This window comes from Onychostruthus taczanowskii, unplaced genomic scaffold (genome assembly GCF_017590055.1).
Source record: "Onychostruthus taczanowskii isolate IOZ18803 unplaced genomic scaffold, ASM1759005v1 scaffold12, whole genome shotgun sequence".
Taxonomy (NCBI): domain Eukaryota; kingdom Metazoa; phylum Chordata; class Aves; order Passeriformes; family Passeridae; genus Onychostruthus; species Onychostruthus taczanowskii.
Window position 1 is genome coordinate 4,544,451 of NW_024498351.1, and position 21,254 is coordinate 4,565,704.

A 21,254-nucleotide genomic window follows, 5' to 3' on the forward strand; every position below is an offset into this window, starting at 1 on the left:
TACAAAATAATTTGAAACAGCTATTTGATAAAACAGTTGAATACACAGCAGTCTCACATCAGAAAGGTAACAAATGTTCCCCCAATGAGTTTAAAATTACAAAAAAAAATTTATTTTTTTAATCTCAGACCAAGAGTTATCTGCAAAACCATAATTTATGATTATGTGGAAACTAAAAGAATGTTCCTTTTTGCTGAGGTTAATGTTAGGGATATGTGCTTTACAAGTGCAGGACTCTTATTGAATTAATTAGCTGCTGGTAATACCAGCAACCTTATGTTTGTAACTTTATGGAGGAGTTATTTCTATTTTGTTAGTACAGTGATTTTTGGCATATCTAGGAGAGGTGTTGGTTCTTAATTACCCTTCTTATTACCTGTGTATACGTAGTAAGAAATCAGACAAATCCTCCTTTGGATCTGTAGCTTTTCTGCAGGACAAAAAGGCCTCACACTGTAAATGAGATGTCAAATTGTCTTGGAAGTGCTGGATAACTACTGAAATTATTGAAGAAAATGGAAGAAGAGGTATCAGTTCCTTTGGGATCATCACATTTATGAAGCATTTTAGAACAATGGAGACACTTCCTGTTTCCATTCTTTTTCTCATTTTCTACTGAGGGATGATAACTTAGCAGTTACTGGTAGATGTTGCAAGGTGATGGTGAGATGGGTTGGCTCAGATCAGGCTGACGATGAGGATATTACCACAGAGGCTTAAATACTCTGTAGTGCACACTGATAAAATAATTTTGAGAGTTTGCTGCTATCTTATCTGCTGTCTGGTTGCTCTCCTTATTATTTTGTGGGTTAGAGGACCTGACTGTGTGGATGATTTAGGGAAAATGAAGGTGCATCAACAGAAGGTGTACAGCTAATACTAGTGAACTGGAATATTATAATGTTTTGGCTGTATTAATGTAGGTGTGAAATGGCCTAAATCCCCTGTAATTCAAACCACCCACAAAATTAAAGTACTGAGGCAAAACTGTGCAAAAGGAAATGACCAGGAATGGATGAAAAGTATAAAACAAACAGGACAGCAAGGGCACATGGGCAAGCAGAAGGGGGAAATACCAAATGGGGTGAGGGAGGAGAGGGGCCAAAGCAGTGCCCATGGTGCAGCTGCACCCTTAAACCTGGGGTGTAAGTGAGGTGTTGGGCAGTGGCTGTGGCAAATGCAGACCTCAGTGTGAAAGTGATGATCAAAGAGAGAGACCAGTGGGGTGGAATGGAGCAGTGCGGAGCTGGGCTGGGGAATCAGATAAATGAGTGATCCCCTCCATAGTTTAAGGCTAGGGGGAGAAAAACAGTGATGTATAAATGTTCAGGAAAGAGTGAAATACTAAAAATTGTATTTGTCTAGTGCTGAGGGAATCTATTAGAAATATCCATAACTGTACTGAAATGCAAATTGCTTCACCCTCGGTCTGTTTCACACAAGGAGGACAGGACCTAATGACAGGTGAGATTTGATGCAATGGCACATTTTTCAATAGTAACGCAGCATATATTAAGTTTGGACTTTTAAAAATCAGCAGATAGAGAAAATTTCTGTCAGAATTGGCCAAGGAAGTGCCCAAAGCATTGTTTTGTATTTCTAAATGCTGAGGAAAGTTCCTGAAGGGGCAAATAAATTCTCTAGCATGCCAGAATTTAGAGAGGCGAAGTGACATGAATAATTAAAAACCTCGAACTTAGACATGAGTTCTGGACAAAATTGATTTTAAAGCTTTATATAGAGATTAATCAGTGATGAACACTGGAATAAGAATAAACACTTAATGGCATAAGTTTACAGAAAATACATTCTCTCAAGGTAAACTTGAAAAGTAAAATATATAAGTGAAACTTAATCTCTGAGAAACTTATTTGGAACCGTACAGACTTTTATTTGGGAGAAGGACCATCTAGAATTAACATTAACCCCAAACCATCAACATCCACAGCACAGTCTCTTTTCAGATGCCTCAGCAAACCGAGTTGGTGCATTGCACTAATACCAATGTGTGGCTCAGACAGGGTGATGGGTCACCAATGTGCCAGAACTGAGTTAAGCCATTCAATGTCACCTTTGGGAGTTGGTTTATTTTCAAAAGAAAAAAGAAAAAAAAAACAAACGGAAAGGAAAGGAAAGGAAAGGAAAGGAAAGGAAAGGAAAGGAAAGGAAAGGAAAGGAAAGGAAAGGAAAGGACTCCTATTCTTCATGTCTATCTGTACTTCAGGGAGAAGGCAGCAGCTGTTGGACACAGAGCTGTATGGACAGGAACATGGTGTGGTGAGAGTCACTGCTGGACACTGGTGTTGTGAACTGCTGCCCTCCAACCACACAGCTGGTCTTAAAATACAGCCTTTTACCTTGTACCATTAAAAAAAAACCCAGTCTCTCTGTTTTGGGCATCTTCAGGTTACTGCTGAACCATCCTCTGTGTTTGTCAGCTGTTAGTGATACTTAGGTGCCATCACAGAGGCTTGGGGCTTTTTTCTCTCTTTAATCAAGCTATGCATGGTAACTTATTAGAGAATTATTTGCAGGCAAAAAAACCTGATCATATTAAACATCTATTCAATGGGAAGGCATTATATATTTAAATAGAATATGAGGCTATAAGATATGGTAGGGTATGAAACTGCTATTTTAAATAAGGCAAGAGAAACTTTGCCCAGACAAGGATCCATTTTTATGTGTGTTACATATTTAAGCTACATCCCTAAGGACATGCTATCTAAAATCAATGGACACAGTAGTTACAACATCCATATTCCCACCTTGAGGTATCCCAGGAGTCTGATTTTTTTTCGTTGTAACTAAAAGTGACTGGGCATACTTAGAAGTCCTTGTCTTTCAGATATTGCAGTCTCAGTATTTAAAAACAGAAGCAGCAGAAAACCTCGTGCATCTGAAAACCTTGACCAAGTAGTTATGCATAACACATGCTTATCTAAATCTGTATTTAAGGTGAATACTGAATTGCTCCATTTTTCAACCTCACTCATTAAAAAAAAAAAAAAAGAAGAAGAAGAAGAAGAAGAAGTTTTTAAGTTGAATATTCCTGAAGTAGGTGGTTAGAGAACAGCCCTGGGCAGGGAGAAGAGTAAGACAGGGAGAGCTAGCCCAGGGCGCTCATCTGTGGAGATAACAAACTGAAAGGCAGTCTCAAAATAATACTTGTCGCTTCTACAGGCCCTTTACTCTGAAAAGCAAAAAGCATTCTGCAGACCCTGTGCCCCGGCTGGGCTGCAGTCACTTCTGGCTATTCCTTTGAGAGGCTTTTCAGCTGCTGTCTGTCCTCAGAGCTGGTCTGTCAGTCCTAGCCTGGTACCTTCCCAACAGCAGTCCTGTGCAAATCGGTGCGCTGTTCAGAAAAAGCAAATTGAGAAATAAACATTGCATAGGCATGAGCTTCACATCCACCAAACCAGGGCAGTCCAGAATTATGGACACTGAAACAAACACTCACAAAACCAAACAAAAACAAAGAAACCCGCCAAATTTGGAACAGAATTGGTTTTAAGTGCTGCACAATACACAACTGCAGAACTAGACAGAAATATGGACTACTTTGAGAACTTTTAGCAGGAGTGAAAAAGGGGTTTCTCTTGATTTGTGGTGAATCTCATTGCAAAAATAACTTAAATCATTCCTTAATCTTGCTACAGTGCTTTTCTTATTTTCTTTTCTTTCTTTTTTTTTTTTTCTTCTCTTCCTTTTCTTCTTTTCCCTTGGTGATGTTTCCTTTCTGAAGACCATATAAAGCAGGACACAACAAAAGCATTTGCTCCTCTGGCCTTTTGAGATGAATTATATTTAAATCCAGTTCTTCCAATATCTGGGGGATGATGAGCTTATGTGCTGCATCCCTTTAGCCAGTTCTTTGCTGTCCTGAGGACTTCATGATTCACCATCACTGTGTACACAGGGAAGAGAAAAAAACACCAGTGTCATGCTGTTGGGTTAGTTGTCTCAGCAGGAAATAACATGCAAGAGTATCTCTAGAGTTCATGAGAAGGTGTTACCAGAAAATAAATCTGTCACTCATGTAATGGATGAACTGATGCTGGCAGCAAGGGCTGCTCTGATTCCTGGCTGATGGTTCATGGCTGCCCAGCACAGCCTTTCTCCTGCTGCTGGCTCTGTTTCCTCAGCTGAGGGTAACTTTAGAATTTTTGGTTTACAGCTGACCTCATAACAGGTGCATTTTGTCTTTGTCCCACTGGTTTCTGCCCAAGTGGCTTGCTCCCTAGCACGCTCTTAATAATGTTTGGCTCATGACAATGTTAAAAAATGTAACAGCTTACATGGTCTGATTTGAATTCAGTCAGCAGGGATAACAGCAGGGTTTTAAACCACCTCTGAAGCTAAAAGGGCCACTCATAATCTTAATATTTTACATGTTTTCTTAAGTCTCTTGCCAAATTGAGGCACATCCTGGGAATGCAGTACTTCTTTCTGTGCTGCCCTACCATCCACCCAAAACATTTCTCCATAGGAAGGAGTCATCCTTTTTCAGACAGAAAAACTAGGAGGGTGCCCAGCAGCACCCAAGACAAACCAAACCTCTCAGGTGATAAAGCATAGGGGGATTGCTTGTATTCCACCCCCTACAAGGTGGAATGACCCATGCTGTGAAGGGGACAGCCTGCACTTATTTTTCTGGAGCAGTGAAGGTCCCTGGAGCAGAGATTGGTTTCTACCCCCTTGTGCCCCACAGATGATGAGCCCTTGCCTGCTGCCCCTGCACGCACTGCCTGCTCCCTCCTGCATGCACAGGATGGGAGCCCTGGCCCCAGGCAGCTGGGGCTGGTGGGGGGGAGGTTGCAATGCTGTGCTCAGGCACAATCAGGATTCTGGCAGTAGCTTTCAAACGCAAGAGGTTTGGATTCAACTATACACATTTTGAAAAGTGTATTTGAATTTTGAAAATGTGTGTATACATTTATACATTATGTATATACATGCATATACATATACATCCCCATATACATTATACAGCATAAGTTATGTTTGTAACTTAGCCTACAAGGCCAGGGGAGGTGACCTCCACCTATCAAGGAGCCCAGGCTGTTGTATCTTGCCTCCTTTGCATAAATGTGCAGCCTTAATGCTCATGAGTACAAATTTTGCCATAATTATAGCTTTGTTTCATTTTATTTCTTAGTCTTCCACTTTCCCTGCTCAAAAGAGCTGCTGAAAACATCTATTTATCTGTATGTAATTCTCTTTCTGATATTATTTATTCATCTAAGAATTTGGTTGGGAAAAGTATCAGATCTTGTACTGATAAGGTCCAATTGCAAATAAACAGAAATTTTTTGTTTGTTTACCCAGAATTCTTGCCATTTGTAATATCTTTTCACTTCGAAATGAAGCATATTTCAAAATTTCATGCTAAATGAAATTGGAAGAAGTAGCTTTGGAGTAAGGGAGACACTCAACATAGAAATACTTTACTGCCACACAGTTTTGTTCGTCAAACTTTCAAAAATTTTTATATTAAAAATCCACTTACTCTGAAGAGTAGTTTTGGAACAACCTTCATTCTGGAAATGTCAAATTGTCATTATTTAAATGTTTTGTCTCGTATGTTTTAAAAATTATATCAAAATCATTCATAGTTCAAGAGATTTGGGTCTTGATAAACTCCCCCTCAGCATCTTTGTGATGCAAGAAAGCACCATCTCTGTTCAGTGAGGCCTGAAATGTTTCCCATACTGAAATATCAATAAGATCTAAAATATAAATTACCTTAATTTTAGAAGAATTTTGCCCAAACAAAGTAGTCTTTCAGAATCTTAAATTGAATCTAATATTCTTGCACTTTGTATTCAACTAATATCCATTGTCTGAGAAGCTCTGAATGTTTTAGAGATAAATCTCCTATTTTTATTTGCTTTTGCTTGCCTTTCTACAATTTAGAGACATAAATTTCTCTAATCTAGTCTGATTCTAAGATACCATTTACAAGAAATTTGCTTAAATAATGTGTGAGCCTTTGCTCTGACTGAAGCATACTTATCTGAGCAGGGTTGCTTTTTGGTATCAAGGCTTAAACCTCACTGTAGTGTTCTAAAATAACTCTGTTTTACAGGTGAGGAGCTTGAGGTAGGGTGTAGCCCAGAGATGCCTTTTGATAGACAGAAGCAAAACCCCCTTCTTCTGATGAGGTTAATGCAAATCCAGTACAAAACCACTCCTTTAGCAAGGATGGTAAAATGTCAGCTCAAGCTGGTAGGCCATGATGGGTTTTGGTTTTTTTTATTTTCCTTAAAATGAATTGTTAACGATTTGGAAAGTAAACTTGATGCTAAGTGTCGTGTTGTGCCTAAAAAGCCTTTTACAGTATGACTTCTGCCAGTGTTAGCCTATGGCTGAAGCATCCTTTGTGCTGTACTCCCTGCTATAGTCAGTGGTATGCTCAGCAAATCTGCTTTTAGAGAGCTGCTCTGCAGCTGCCTCTCCTTAACAATTTTCCCCCCTCTGAGTTATCATTCAGCAGCAGGAAGGGAAGACCCAGATGGCTAACAAATCCAGGATCTTTTCCAGTTGCTAAGGGTAAAATTAATGTGCTTGCTTGCATCTGAAACCTAGAATCTAAGCTTTTTTTTTCTTTTTTAAACAAAACTGAACTAAAACAACAGCATTGGTTTCACTTGCAATAGGTGTAAAAAGAAACCTTTTTTTATACAAGTGGCTGCAGTGCACAAGCCCCATCCAAAGATTCCTCTGAAACTGCAGCTTTGGAGCAACTCAGCTGCAAACTCTGCAGCAGTGATGATTTTACATCCCTATTTCACTCCTGAGCAAAGAAATTCAGAAAAAAGGATTGGAATATTGTGACAGTCTACTGCAGAAGGTGCAATTCTGCCAGAGAGGCATGGTCAGTGGAATTATCTGATGCCATGGGAAGCAGACCTAGGTCCTGTCCCTGCTCCTGGCCTTGCCTGATTGCATCACTGCTTCCACTGCACCAGGCATTTCTTGGCACACAGGGTGGCTTGTTTGTTATCATAACCTGGCACAGAGAAGCTGCTTTGCCCACTCCTCAAAATGCAGCTGCAACACAAGGGTGCAGGCAAGGGCAATGTACAGCCTCCTGTTTCCAGCTGGAAACAAGAACCAGAATTTTTAATTAGGGAAAATTGCAAAGGGTTTAGGAGTTCTGGCCAAAATACTCAGGAAACCAACCAGAAAGATTTTAAGTTTACAAGCTGTCGGGATTGTGGTTTTGCATCCCACTGGGATCTCTGCTTGGACTATCAACTAGTGCCAGCCCTGGGGGAGTGCTGCAAGGGGGTACCAGGGAGATCTTCATGTTTCTCATTCTCATTTTTTTCCTTGGAGTCAGACAAGCCCCTGTCTGTCAGGTCACAGCTCCAGCCAAAACATCTGGCAGTGATTCCCGAGAACCTATAGGCACCAGGTGGCAGAGGGGAACTGGGTGCCTTTGCTGAAGGGTGCCAAGGAAGCTATGCTGAATGCTTGTATTAACACCTTGGGAAACTGTGATTAAAGTCTGATCAGTGAGTGAAACTCCATCTGTGCCATCTGGTTGTCTGTCTTGCACCACTTTACAACTGTAAGATTATTTAGCAGTGCGGTTTACAGGAAGAGACCTGTATAGAAATAAGTGTCAAGCCTTTAGTTTAAGTCATAGTTTCTCTATATAAAAATTTTAAAACTTAAATGGACCAAAGACTAATTCTATAATTACATACAAAAAATTTATTTTAGAATGACACTGACCATATTTCTTCAAATAATAGAATGAAGTAAAGTACCTTGGGTTGGCAATTGATTCTTTTTCTTCTTCTCTTACAGTAGGTAAACATTCACAGTCACCTGGAAAAGGGTAAGAAACAAGACTATAGTTACTCTACTCTGGCAGTTCTTCTACATTTATTTCAAAAATGCATGAAGTTTTATCACATAGTTACTCTAGAATACAGATCTGCAGATGCACTCCTGCACCCTATGGTCCCCATAGCATGAATCTTACACCTCCTCCCCTTTGGTAGGTATCGCCACAATTTATTTTATATGTTCCAGTTCTTTATGTACACCTATACAAATGAGCCACTTTTGAGCACTGTCTCCTACACACTGCCACAGGGAGAGCTGTTTGTTAATCTTCCACTGCTGACAGTGACACCTCATCTTTATAGTCCAGCTGGGGATCTGGGGCTGGAGTTTAGGGAACACTATAACACACACACACACACACACACACACACACACACAGAAGTACATAAAATACTTGCTCCCTTCTCTCCACAAAATTTTAAAATATATTTTATACCACTTTTTCACCATGTAGTACAGTTAATGCCTCCCTTTCACTACTGCCACTTAGCACATGTTTTCTGTAAAAGCTTTCAGGCCACAAAGGTCAAAACCCCATCATGTGGAGCACTGTGCTAATGCAAAGAAATGCTCCAAAGAGCTTGATGTCCTGAAAAAAAAAGCATGCCTAGTAGGTCAGGCAAATGAGCCATTTGGATAGAAAGCAAAGGACCAGGAATGAAAAAAATATCAGTGTTTCAGCATTTCTTAGTGAAAAGCTGTTCATGGTTCAAAATCAGGCCTTGGTTAACTCATGGTTTACTGAAGATCTGCATTTTTTGAGGACACCCTGGAAGGGCAACGCAGACCCCTTAGAGACTTTGACTGGGGAATTCACCTGGGAGAAAACTGGGAGGAAAAATGCAAGGTACTCATAAGTAACTGAGAAGGCAGCTGAAGATGCTGCTGCTGGTAGTTACCACATGTTCTAATTTCTCCATGTGCTGATAGCCTTGAAGGAAGGGGAAGGGCATATTCATAGGCTCTTGGCAGCAATTTTAAATAAATGGTGGTCTGAACTACAAGCAAATGCATATTTCTTCTACAATACCTCAGTGTGGAGCACAAAAGTGTAGAAATTCTGGAGGAGACTGAAAGGACTAGATGCTTCAGAGAAATTAGTATTTAGCATTAAAATGTGTATTTAAAAATATAAATAACATTCACAGCTATAAGCGTGTTTAATAGAAATGTCTACTGGAAACTGAAAACATTTATGAGATTCTATCACATATTAAAAATAAACTCCCACACAAACTAAAATACTGCCCTGAAAAAATCTACCCCTGACATTTGTTCAGTTATTTTAGTAGGAGGGAGTCAAGAGCACAACTAAAAATGTTGTAGGGAAAGCAGTGATATGCATACAAAACACCTTCCATTGATTTCCTGTGCATGGGATCTATGTCAGCAGGCAAGAGAGGGAGGATGGAGTACAGGGGTTACCGTGTACCATTTTTGTTCATGCTGTTCATCCATTTATCAAGCTCTTCCATTTCTATCTCCATAACAGAGGGTGTGTCTTCTTCAAAAATAGGACTTGAGAGAAGAGAGGGAGGAAAAAAAGCATTACACAAAATGCTTAATTCAAACAGTTTACAGTGCAGTGATTTTGTGTGACTCTCCTGTAATTCCAGACACATGTATTAACTCTGGAGAGCCACCCTAGCCCAGTAATCTGAGATGTCAGCCCGCTGGGTGTGAACCAAGGGGTCACAAACAGATGAGAGGGAGTGGCACTGAGATGCCAGTTCTGGGCAGAGGCAGGGCCAGCTGAGGCAGAGCACACAGGGACTCAGTGCAGCCAGAGACATGCCAGAGCCCAGGATCATTGCAGCTTCTTGAAAACTGTCCCTGCTGTAAATAGAAAACTAAAAAAAAAAAGATAGTTTGTCCCTGCCCTCCTGGAATACATGACAGAAGTGCCATTTCTCCAGTACTAAAAGCTGAAGGCCTAAAGTTTCATCATAGCTGTGACTGACATTTGCAGTGACTTCAAAAGGAAAGGTCATGAGAGTTGTGTTTATTTAAATGCCTCTGCTTAGCTTCCTTTTGCTTATCATTCCTGCAGTCATATGATAGAAAATATGTTTTCAGCAAAAAAGCAAACTTTTTTTTCTTCATAGAGCCAATTAGTGAACTTTCAGCATTGATTAGCAAGATGGAGGTCAATAAAAGGCAACAATAAAAATGATGACTCTGAGAAGAGCCACACAGCTTCTGTCTTGTTTTTCAAAGCATTGCTCCTGTGGCAGGCAGGCAAGCCTTTCTGCCTTACCTCTGAGTAAGAAGATAAACTTGAAAAACAGGGGAGCAAGACACAGAGCTTATTCTGAATATCAAAAGCCTGTGATGAGCCTGGGAGCTGATCCCCTTTGCTCATGGGGCACCTTGTACCACTTGTGGCTGATGGAGCAGGAGGTGCCTGAGAGCAGGCTCAGCGAGGGCTGTGGGCTGTGGGTGTCTGGGGGGCAGCCCTTGCCTCAGCCACCACTAACTCTTGCTCTCCTGCTCTAGTCTTACACTTCAGCCACATACTGAAGTCCCACTTTATCCACCTGTTGAGATTGCTAGTTCAATCAATGGCAAAAAGTAATGGTGTTTAGTGTACAGCTAAATTAAAAGAGGCAGTGAAGGAGACAAAGGTTAGAGTAAAAAAAAAAAATTAAAAGAGTGATATTCATAAAATTTACCTTTTTACATTTTCACTTCCCAGCTCATCTGGAAAAGAAGAGAGTTGGTGTTCATAGTTCTGCATGATATTTACCCTTTCTATTTACAGGGTCAAGACTGCATACAAGCCTTGAATAGCATCAAGTAAAACAGGTTGCATTTTCAAAAGGCATAAAAACTAAATTGCAGATGAAAGACAAAACATCTTATCCTGTTTGCAATTTTTAGAGAAACCCATTCTTTTGAATCTAAAAGCATCTCATTATTAGCTCAGCCATGCTGGGAGGAAGCCCAGTGTTGGTGTTGCAGTGGGCAGGACAGGGCAGATGCACACTTCCTTCAGCAAAACAGATGTGCTGAAAAGGAACCACTTCTGCAAAAATATTGTTTACTAGAGGCATTGCTACAGATTGCACTTGGGCAATTCAGCTCTGTCTAGAGACTCTGGGAGCTGCTCATGGGGAGAAGGGTGGGAGGGAGTTGGACTGCATGGCAGATTAGATCTCAGTTAGGCAAATGAAGCTGAACTAGCCAGATGTCAAAAGGGATTCAATCTACTTATGACTCCAAGACAAAGTAAAAATGGGGGGGGGGGAATGGTGCCACAGACATAATTCTGATAAATATCTTCATCTCCAGGAATCAAGTGACTGAAAAACCTGTCTTAAATCACCTTATTTTTAATTCATTCTTGCCAGCGGGTGATACCTCCCAGTCGTTCCAGCACATTCCCAGACTGCAGAGCCACCCCAGAACCACAAAGCTATCTGCCCCAGCCTTGAGGATGCTCAAAATCCCAGGCTGGCACAGGGCATGAGATCCTAAGATTGTGTTTCTGAAAGGTACCACATTTCCTAACCCTCTGAAGAGTGTACTTGCATTTCAATCATCCAGAAACAGGCAGGTAACTGGGTGCCTGGGTGCGAATTCCTAGTTTGTTAGAGGGAAACTCAGTGATCAGACAAATGCAACCTAAAAGTGCCCTGAAAACTTGACTTTAAATCTGTGTTGAATGTGGTGCACTGCCTGCATGCTGGTGAGCTGAGAGCTGCACTCTGACCATGTAGGTATGATCATCTCAGATTTTCACTTACCAGCTATATGGTTTTGTTATGACACCTCAGTTTGTTCTCCTGTGGTTTGACACTCCAAGTTACCAATTCCTTTGTTAACAGATCACAGCACCTTCCTGAAGCACTGCTCACCTTACTGCAGCACCCAGGTAGTCTGACCTAGCTCATTTGCTGTGATGTCTTCATAGCAGCCTCCATCCTATGGAATCAGGATTCCTTAAAATCGTTCCTTAAAATTATTTTTCGTGTTCTTATTTTATTGAAGCGCCAAGCAGGTTTACCTTGTGGGCACTATGGGCAGTAGAAGCATTAATTTCACCTTGAGCATAAAGACAGAAAAAGCATCTGCAGCCACAGTTGCATCCCTGAGCATTCTCAGCATTTCCAGGAGCCAGAGATTGGTTCTAGGGCTCCCATGGGTGTGGCAGCATGAGCAGGAGGTGCCCAGAAGCAGAAGTAGCTCCTGCCCACGGAGAAGTGTGTGACCAGGTACTGCTGGCTGGGGAGAATCCCTGTCTTACTTGTTAAACATGCAACTACAGTCAGAGAAGGGCATCCTAAATGTGGCACCCCATGCCTCAAAATAATGCTCTGTTAATGTTGAACACATCCTAGAAACAGCCTTTTGATGAACAAGAAGACAAAATTTACCTTGCTTGGACTTTTTCCTTTTATGATGCATTACAAAAAATGTGATCAACAAAATCAGCAGGACCAGCAGTGCCACAGGGACAACATATATCAAGATAGACTGTTCTGCTGCTTCCAGGCTGTCCTCATCGTTCACAGCATTCAGTTCAGTACTTGGAGAGCTCTGTGTATCAAAGCTGCTTTCAGCAGTGCTTGCAGTTACAAGTACTGGCTCGTGGTCATCCACGGTCGAAGGACCCGTAGCAGGAAGATGTGTTGCTGTAAAAGTGGGTAATATCATCGATCCATCTCCTGATCCATCATTTCCAGCATCTGTCAAGTATACGAGGGCAACTTAACATTTTAAGAATTTCATTAGTATTATCGGCGAGCCACAGTGTACAACTTTAGTATTTACTTCCCATTTGATGTATTAAAAAAAACCAACAGATGCCCCATACACACAGATTGGAAGTCTTGGGCATTGGATGTAAAATTAGACCTCAACTTTATCACAAAATCTTACCAGTCATGACCATGTTCTTCAGCTGACTTTTACTGGTACACGTCAGCATGTGTCACCTTCTGCACACAGCTGCCTTGCACAAACAGACTTCTTTTGCTGCAGGTTGGCATCCGGTCTTGCTTGCATGAGAAATTATTCTGCTTCTCAGTAAACCACACCAGCCTGTTTGGCTTCTCAGTCTTGGCCTGACGTATGTCCCTCACCTCACCCAAGGAGTTAGGTACTGCCTTCAGGGAGACCATTATCCCTGGTTCACTAGTGCCTTTAGTTCACTCATCTCCCTGTTTCTGTACCTTTCTCAAATTTGTTAAATTTGTCTCACTGTGAAAAACAGAGTTCGTAAAAGGAAGTCTGAAGCATGCAAAAGCCGCTGACTTCCCCATCTGCGTGGACTAGAAGAGGTGGTAGTAACACGGGGACCTCCCTGCATACAGGTCCAATGAACTGTTCCTCTGACTGATTCTGCAGGCTGGCTGAAGGAGTGTGTGGCAAAGCATCAGTGCTGGATATTCCCCGTGACTGCTAAGACTGGGGGTTTTGAACTTTGATCTCAGTTCTGGTTTCAATTATCACACATTTCAGAAGAAAAGTGGCTAAAATTGGCTGTGTCGGTAATAGTGAAACAAGTGCTTTTTGTGTGTTTATGTAAGAGTCTATTGACTGTCACAGAGTTTAAAAGCTTTGAAGAAGAACAGCAAATTCTGGGCTGCTACTGTATTCTATGCAAATGCCAAAAATCCTGTTGTAGCCAAAGGTGCAAGAATCAGCCTTTAGATAAATTACAACAGAAAAGCCTTCAATAATTTTCTTGGCATGAAATTAAATGATGGGAGTTTTGTTTATCTGCCCTTTCAGATACAATACTAGCATGGTGCACATGTCATTTTATGCAATAAAGCAGGACGGAATTTTTTGACTTTTGCAATTACATGTTTCTCCTCGTTCTTGCAAAGTGCTGGGCAGCCAGAGTTTCCACAAGAGTTAGCAAGAGCTTAAGGTTTTCAGCACCTCAGTGCTGGCATTTCCAATCTCACAGGACTGGAACCAAAAGTACTTAGCATTTTAAATGCTTTTGTAAACACATTAATCTTCATAATGGCCCTGAGAGATGAGCAGTTATCATCTCCATTTTACAAATGAGGAATCAGAAGGACAGGGATGCTGTCCTTCCCAGGGGTGCCAAGTGAGAGAGAAAAACTGGGATTAGAGCGCTATCTCTTGCTTAATCCACTCGGCAGCATCTCCTCTCCCACCAGATTTGTCTCAAAGAGAAGATGAGTATTTCATGAGACCATATTCAAGGAAACCCAATTTCAGATGAATAAAATTATTTGAGTGTGACAGCAGTGTTTTATCTAGATTTTTATGCTGCATGTATCACACAGGCATTTGATTGTTTTCATCCTTTCCTAAAAACTAGGAAAGAATTTGAATACTTAATGTAATACTGTGAAGGTCACCAGACTCCTGCAGCACAATAGGACAATGAAAATGATAGCTCTTCTGTGGCAAAGCACTTTGTATCAATAGTCTCTCTGTCTCTTCGGTATTTAATATTTCAGTGTAGAGCAAAACCCTATCTCGCCTCCCTTGCAGGTAACGACCCCCTGAGGTGCTGCTCCACCCCTTCCCGTGATCTGCTGCCTGTCCTTCATCTTATCGCAGAGGACAGGAGGGAGAGCTCCTCTCCCTTATTAGTTTGGCCATTTGACTTTTTCTTTTCCAGGGCAGTTTGTAGTTCCCAGAGCCTGCAGCCAGTCCGTTTCTGTGGCTGCTGTGCAGCGCGGCGAGGCAGCGCGGGAGATGTCAGTGCTGCGGGCTGTGGCACGATGGACTGTGCCACGGGCAGAGCGATGGCCCGCCGCAGCCTCACTGAACCTCTTCATGACCTTGCTTCGCTTTCCTCCTCTAGCCATTGCCCTTGAAACCCACTGCCTGCCACGTTTGATATATCGAGAGGGACAAGCCTGTTGCTTAAAATAGGGGAAGGGTGTGGAGAAAATACCTTACTTTTCATTTATCCGTAGAGCTAAAATGGATTTTTCAAATGTCTGAAGCATGGTGTGGCTTTAAAGCAAAGCAAACAGTCACACCTCATTAACTGCAGTGATAAACTTTCAGCTGCAGAGTATGCTGTGCTTGATTTCTGAGAGAGATTTTTCCAGTATCTCTGCCACTTTGTCTTGTTTTGAACTATGAAGCAGACTTCAAATCATTTGTCTCTGAGTGAAATAGAATTACCTTTTCTAGTCTCTAGGCAAAGAAAATGGCAAATCACAGGGAGTGACCTTCCTGCCATGTATTTTTTTCACTTTGCATAATTCCAGGGACAAAACACCATCTCTCTGGGAACACCATTTCCTCTTACAGAGATCTCTCTCTGAGTGAATTAAATACATTTTTCAGCAGAAGGGCAGCCAATTGCACGATGTTCTTGCAAGGATATTGCTCTTATTTCCTGCATTTTACCTGCTGCCTCAACACATCTCACTCCCCCGTCACCTCTGAGGAGCAGAGCTCAGCCTCAAGGGATGCCTCACCTGCCACCCAGCAGTTGCTCTCGCTCTCAGGCCACCCACACATCACCCTTTTTACAGAGTAGGAAAGCACAGCCTGCACCTGGGCTGGCCCAGAGGCTTGCATCAGGGAAGGAGCTGTGCATCCAGCCCGGCAGGGAAGTCGGGCTCAGGCTTCCCGGTGCAGCTGTAGCGCCTGCCACAGCCACCCACCCAGTGAGACACAGGTGGTTGACCTCAAGACCTCAAGGTGCTATTTGTCGTAGTGTTTCAATTTAAAATGCTCAAAATAGCAAGTGGGCTGTGCTGCAGCTGGCCTGGGTGGCTGTTTGGTGGGCTGAATTAAAGTTGGGCATTACAAGGTTTGGAGCAGGGCAGAAGAACATCTGAAAGTTGGAGATTTTGTGAGGTGCTGTTCAAACACTTTCTTCATGCCAGATTTACAGTGATAATTCATACCATGAACTGTCTTGTCAGCTGTGGTTTCATCTTGCAGACATCTACTAGCTCTCTGCAAATGGGAATCTTACAGCAATACAGCATGATATTAAGGCTGGAAAAGCAAGGCCAGTGGAGTGTAACAAAGAGCAAGTCACATGTGACCATAGAAATATCTCCTTGACTTTGCAAAGCCTGTGCCCTTTCTCTTATTGAGCTCAGCCTTATGCTGTTGGCTACATTCCAACATCCATATACTCATCCCTCTGCACATCTTGTCCAAGGAGCAAATACTCATACAACAACCACATGGGCTTCACCTTTGTCTGGACTACCTGGGACATGAATGCTGGTGACTTCTTCCTGAGTTAAGGGAAGTGGATGGGAACACACCACAGCTTCAGCCCAGCCTGTATTGCCACTTCCCATGCTTTCAAGACAAGAAGGTAAAGGGGCTGTCAGGCAGCTGCAATCCACCGTGATGGGAGGTGGGCACAGCTGGAACTGGAAGCTAAGAAGATGGAGCTCGAAGTCAGGAAGTTCTCAGAGTTCCCTAGTTGAGGTATTAGAGAATCTAGAACTCAAGGGACAAAATACTTGAGCAAGCACTAGCAGCATCTCAAAAAATGTTCAGTTAACAGTTCTTACAAATTATGAAAAAGCTATGGCCCTGTATGCAGATACCATGGTATAAGGTATTACTCAGCATTTTTTACTTTAAGAATATGCTTGGATCACTGATAGACTTTGCTTGAGTTTTGGAGGTGCTCCCAATGTGCTTTTCGTGGAACACAGAGGTAGTTGAATATACCAAGCAGCTTTACATGATTGGAGTCCAAAAAATTATGTCTCAATCAAACAAACAATATTTCTGTTGTTGCAGCATTTCTACCTCTGTGCTGCAGCACTCAGAGGTGGTGATATGGGCTTCCTGATGAAGTAAGCAGGCAAACAGGTTTCTGAATTCACTTGGATGTGAGGCAAAGGAAAATAGCAGAGGAAAACAGCTGGCAGTCAGCACATTCAGTTTTGTTGTAGAACCATCAGTCTCTCTGCTGCCTTGCCGTCAGACACAAGGACTGGGTTCTCTCAAGGGAATTTTTCAAATTACACCAGAGTGCCTACTGACAGAAGAAAAAGTAATGAGCTAGAGAAAAAGCAAGAGCTATGTCAGTGGGATAGCTAGGCTTATTAGTCTGAAAGGAAAATTTTTATTTCTCCAAACTTTCCCATAAGCTATAAAAATGCAGTGAAAGAAAGGCTCACGAGAAGGTGACAGAACAAGAAAAGGCTATAAAGCTGGAATAAAATTACATATCCTGTATCATTCTGCTCCATGCACGCATTCTGTTGGTGGTGTAGTCATACCACTCCACACAGTCTGTATGATCCTCTGGTGTATTGCTTGGCTCATCCCTGCACTATTCCTCTCTCCACATTTCAGGTTGCTGTAAGGAGGGCTGTTCCTTGCCATGGCCAGGGCTTGCCCAGCTGCCTGTTGTGGCAGGTCTTGCCTGTCAGTCTGGCTAGAAGAGGAATCCTTAAAAGCCTGCAGGCTAGCTGTTGGGAGCATACTCTTCTGATGAGGGAGCACAAGCATTTCAGGGTGGCTAATCTGTAGACAAGATCCTATTAAAACTAGGTGCTTAGAAAGCGTTATCTAGGTATAACCTGAAAGAGGAAACAACTGTTTAAGCTCATTTATACAAGATGGAAACTGCTTTTCCTCACTGTATTTCCATCCAGCTGAAGTGCTGCATTAACAGGCAGTGTGGCAAATTCAATCACACATCTTAGAGTCAAACTGCGAACCTGTAGTCTCATTGCTCACCCTGAGTACTGCAGGCTTTCCAGATGAATTGATGTATTTATTTGCTTCTACTTAATCTGATGGCCTTCTAGGTCAGCATCTGTGATACTCCTGCGACCTCACTGTGATCCAAACCCTCAGTGCTCCTTGCTCTCAGGAGGACTATGAAATTAAAGATTCAAAAGCTCTGGAGGCTTCCCAGCTATTATAAAATCTCTTGAGGGAAAAGAGACTGGTGTCACTGACTGAAAATTAGTATACAATCTTGCTGATGTAAATGAGAGATTTTCTGAAATGTCCCTGAAGGAGTTGAATAAAAAACAGTGAATGTTTGTGTGTGGCTAAAATGGAGGAATGGTAGCAAATACATAGTGGGGGTTGATGTGTTCAGTAGAAAGGATTTTGCATCTGCTTTTCAGGGCACTGCACTTTGGAAAAAGAAAATGTAGCAAATCCTCATTTCTTACATTGTTGCTTTGCTTTGCTAGAAAATTTTAACAGGTGATTGTAACAGATTCAATCCCATTCTCATTTCATTATTCGAGGGGGGAACAGGTCAAAATTATTACTCCATTGGAGACCTGGCTTTGCAGGGGAGGCAGCCTAAAAGATGCTTCTCTGCCAAGGAGAGAGTCACTGGCTGTACTCGTGGTACAAGCTGCTGAATATCTGAGTCTTTGATAGCTGTGTTTCTTTGAATGACAATTCAAAACAATAGCACAGAGACACAGACAAAATACAGCCCTGCCTGCAACCACCCCAGCTCTTCCACTTGGTGATATCACCAAGTTTTACTGTTCCTCTCCCTCACACATTTTCTTGCTCCCCGTGTCAGGCCACTTATGCTGTAATTTCCCACCTGTTTCATTGAACGCAGTGGGAGATGGCCTAGCCTGGGAAATGACTCAAGGGTCAGAGCATGTTCCTATAAACTATAGTAAGGGTCTTAATGCTTGCTGCTAGGGTCAGCACACACACCTAGGTGTGACCTAGGTAGGTCTTCAGGGCTGCTGCAAGTCTGAGCAGTGAGAACCATCCCCTACAGCAGAGATGATGCCCTACTCTGTTACCTGTAGGGCTTCCTGGCTGCATTAAAGCAAGGGGAAGGGAACTGGTGCAAACTCCAACATCCCCCCAGTATGGAGCTGGGAGAAGGCCAGCACCCAGAGCTGAGACCTCAGGAATGCTCTTAGAGCTACTGGATTAGAGTGATTATAGCATCACAGGGAGAAAACCATCAATAAATCATAATCCAAATGGCAAGGCTAGGCTTTTACGAGGTTCTGGAACAGGAACAGGGAACAGGACTTAAAAAGACTTTAATCTCTCTGTGCTGCAAGATTTAATCATACTCTGTTTGCCTATTTTCTGAATGGTCTCTAGACAGTAGACTGCTTAAAAGGTGAAGACTGTGTCTGGCAAAAGGTGAAAAAGCTCCCTTAAAGGTCCTGCCCTGTTGATCTGTGAGCAAAGAAGGGTGAGAGCAAAGGATCTCCCTGAGAGGCTGCCTTCAGCATAGGGGTTCCTGACCCACCAGTGCCTGTGGAGTACATAAGCCCTACATAAACTTTCCCCCCACCAGTTTCATTCCCCCCCCTAACTGCCAAGGCTCAGGTTCACAACTTCCCCATCCCACTCACAGTCAGAGTAAGCCCCCAGGTACATTTTGGAGCTGGCTGAATAAGCAAAAACCGCCTTTGTATGTGGAGCAAAGGTGGGTGCTCTCCTCTCCTTCCTCTATGACTGTGGATTGTCTTCATAGAGTCAGAGCTGACAGGGCTTGGGAAGGGCTCTGGCAGGACTGACTCACTCCCAAAGAGGAACTGTTCCAAAATCAACCAGAATTTAAAGGTGGACCAACTGGTAGGAAGTGGGGAGTGTGGGGAGTCACACACCTGGTGTGTGACATCTGTCTGGCGCTTCCTGCAGCCCCCAATGCCCATTGCAGAGAAGGGCAGGGTGCACCCAGTCATGAGCTGAGGGACCCTGGGCGAAGATGTCCCCCCCGCCCCATGGGGATGTGGTGACGAAATAGCAGCTCTCAGAACCCTGCACATGAGCTAGAGAAGCAGGAGCCTGATCACTCTGCATTGCCTTCATGCCTTCATTGTACTCCTCCATTTCCCTGGGACCTCTCTTTAGCTTTGCCCATGGCAGGATTTTTGTTCCTCTGACTGCTTTGATTCTGAGCTACACTCAGTGCTTGCAGCATATTTTCCTGACATGTCTGCAGTGCAGCAGGGCTGTAGTAACACAGCCAAACCCAAACCATTTTATACCTCACTTAGCTCGCTCGTACAGTTAAGCAAGTCTCCTAAGTGCAAGCAGCTCAGCAGCACACCAGTAGCCTGCAGCCCAGCTCTGCACCCTGCTTAGAGTACTGTTTTTCGGGGAAAAAGCACTCACACTGAAACACCAATTCCAGCAGTGCATTTTAGGACATTAAGAGAAGTCTAGTGCTATCTGAGAGTGACCATATTCTTTCCCTGCTTTCTGTAGAGCTCCCGCTCGCCACAGCAGCACGGAGGCAGCAAACACTTCTAGTCCATACCAAGGCTTTCTGGCAGGGATTTGTTTGACCCCAAAAGGCTTACAAGCACTACCTCAGCAAGGTTTCACTACAAGAGCTGCCTGTCATGTTCAGCCGCTGGCTGCCAAAATGCCAGCGGAGCCAATGACCCCTGCAAACAAGCGAGAGTCTCTGCAACAACACCCCAGTGCTCCAGCATTTTGTCACAAGCTGCTTTTCCGTTTATGATTCTTTTCTAAATCCATGGTTCTGACCACTTTGTTCTGCAGCTGAGAGTTCAAAATATTTGTCTCCGGAACCGGCTGTTCCTTTGTTAAACCAGTTTCAGTGCACCGGGACTGCGGAAATCGGCAGCCACCTTTTGAATGGAAGCGGTGCTTTGCCTTTAACTTTGCTATTAAACACTGATGATATGGGTGTGGGGTTTAAAAAAGTTCAAAAACTAACTAAAATTAGGAGCAAAATGCCCGGTGGTCAACATGGAAACTCCAGTTCTCTCCACACCTGCAATTTAGGAAAAGTTTGCAATCGTAGGATTTGTTTGCTGCTGTTCTGGGATAGGTCAAAGGGAAAAAAAAAGTCAAAGGTTTGAAAAAAAAGAGGAAACGGGAGAACAGAGAGGGTAAACACAGCAAAAAGCAGCAGAGAGCAAGTCCCCGCAGATCTCCTCCCTGTGCTCAGCTTGGAGGGTGTTGCCCTCCAACTTGGTCCCATTGCTGCCGGCAAGACACGCGGTCCCACCTGGGCAGGCGAAAGGCGCTTTCGTACTCACCAGTGCCGGCAGATGCTGCAGCCAGCGCCAGGGCCGAGAGCAGGGCCATGAGCCCGGGGCTCCGCATGCTGCCCCGGCAGCGCTCCCACCTGAGGGGCGCTCCGGCAGCCTCCCTGCTGCACCCGAACATCTACATTTCCTGCTTCCTGCCGGGGAGCATCTGAGCTGCATTTCTTCAGGAGATGGACTCTCTTTGATGGGTTTTAGGAAGTGATGTAATTCCGTCTGGGCCTGTCAAGCGAGCAATGATTGCAAAAGAAAGAAAAAAAAAAAAAAACCAGAAGTTGCTCTTCAGGCACACACTTGACTGAGGCACCTTTATGCTGTAGGTGAGAGAGCTCCCACTCTGTTCCTCTCCTTTCACTCCTGACTTTATTACCTTCTATCTTCATCTACACACAGTGCCACAGATCATACAAATACAAATCAGACACAAAACATCATATA

At 43.1% G+C, this 21,254-nt stretch overlaps 1 protein-coding gene across 1 annotated transcript; it reads right to left on the reverse strand.

Annotated features, from left to right (window-relative positions):
* Positions 1-2,229: 2,229 nt before the first annotated feature.
* Positions 2,230-20,966, reverse strand: TMEM154 (transmembrane protein 154). The gene is made up of 6 exons (XM_041395729.1): positions 20,808-20,966; positions 12,237-12,548; positions 10,533-10,560; positions 9,293-9,378; positions 7,779-7,839; positions 2,230-3,907 (listed from the first exon to the last, which is right to left on the reverse strand). Exons 1-6 carry the CDS (start codon positions 20,935-20,937, stop codon positions 3,892-3,894), a joined length of 633 nt encoding a protein of 210 aa, XP_041251663.1. The 5' UTR covers positions 20,938-20,966; the 3' UTR covers positions 2,230-3,891.
* Positions 20,967-21,254: the final 288 nt, after the last annotated feature.

Coding starts and splice junctions, on each gene's coding strand:
- TMEM154 (XM_041395729.1), bottom strand. CDS start 20,937: ATGTTCGGGTGCAGCAGGGAGGCTGCCGGAGCGCCCCTCAGGTGGGAG. Junction 9,379..10,532: donor GGAAGTGAAAATGTAAAAAG/GTAAATTTTATG, acceptor TCTTCTCTCAAG/TCCTATTTTTGAAGAAGACA. Junction 7,840..9,292: donor GAACAGCATGAACAAAAATG/GTACACGGTAAC, acceptor ACCCTTTTCCAG/GTGACTGTGAATGTTTACCT.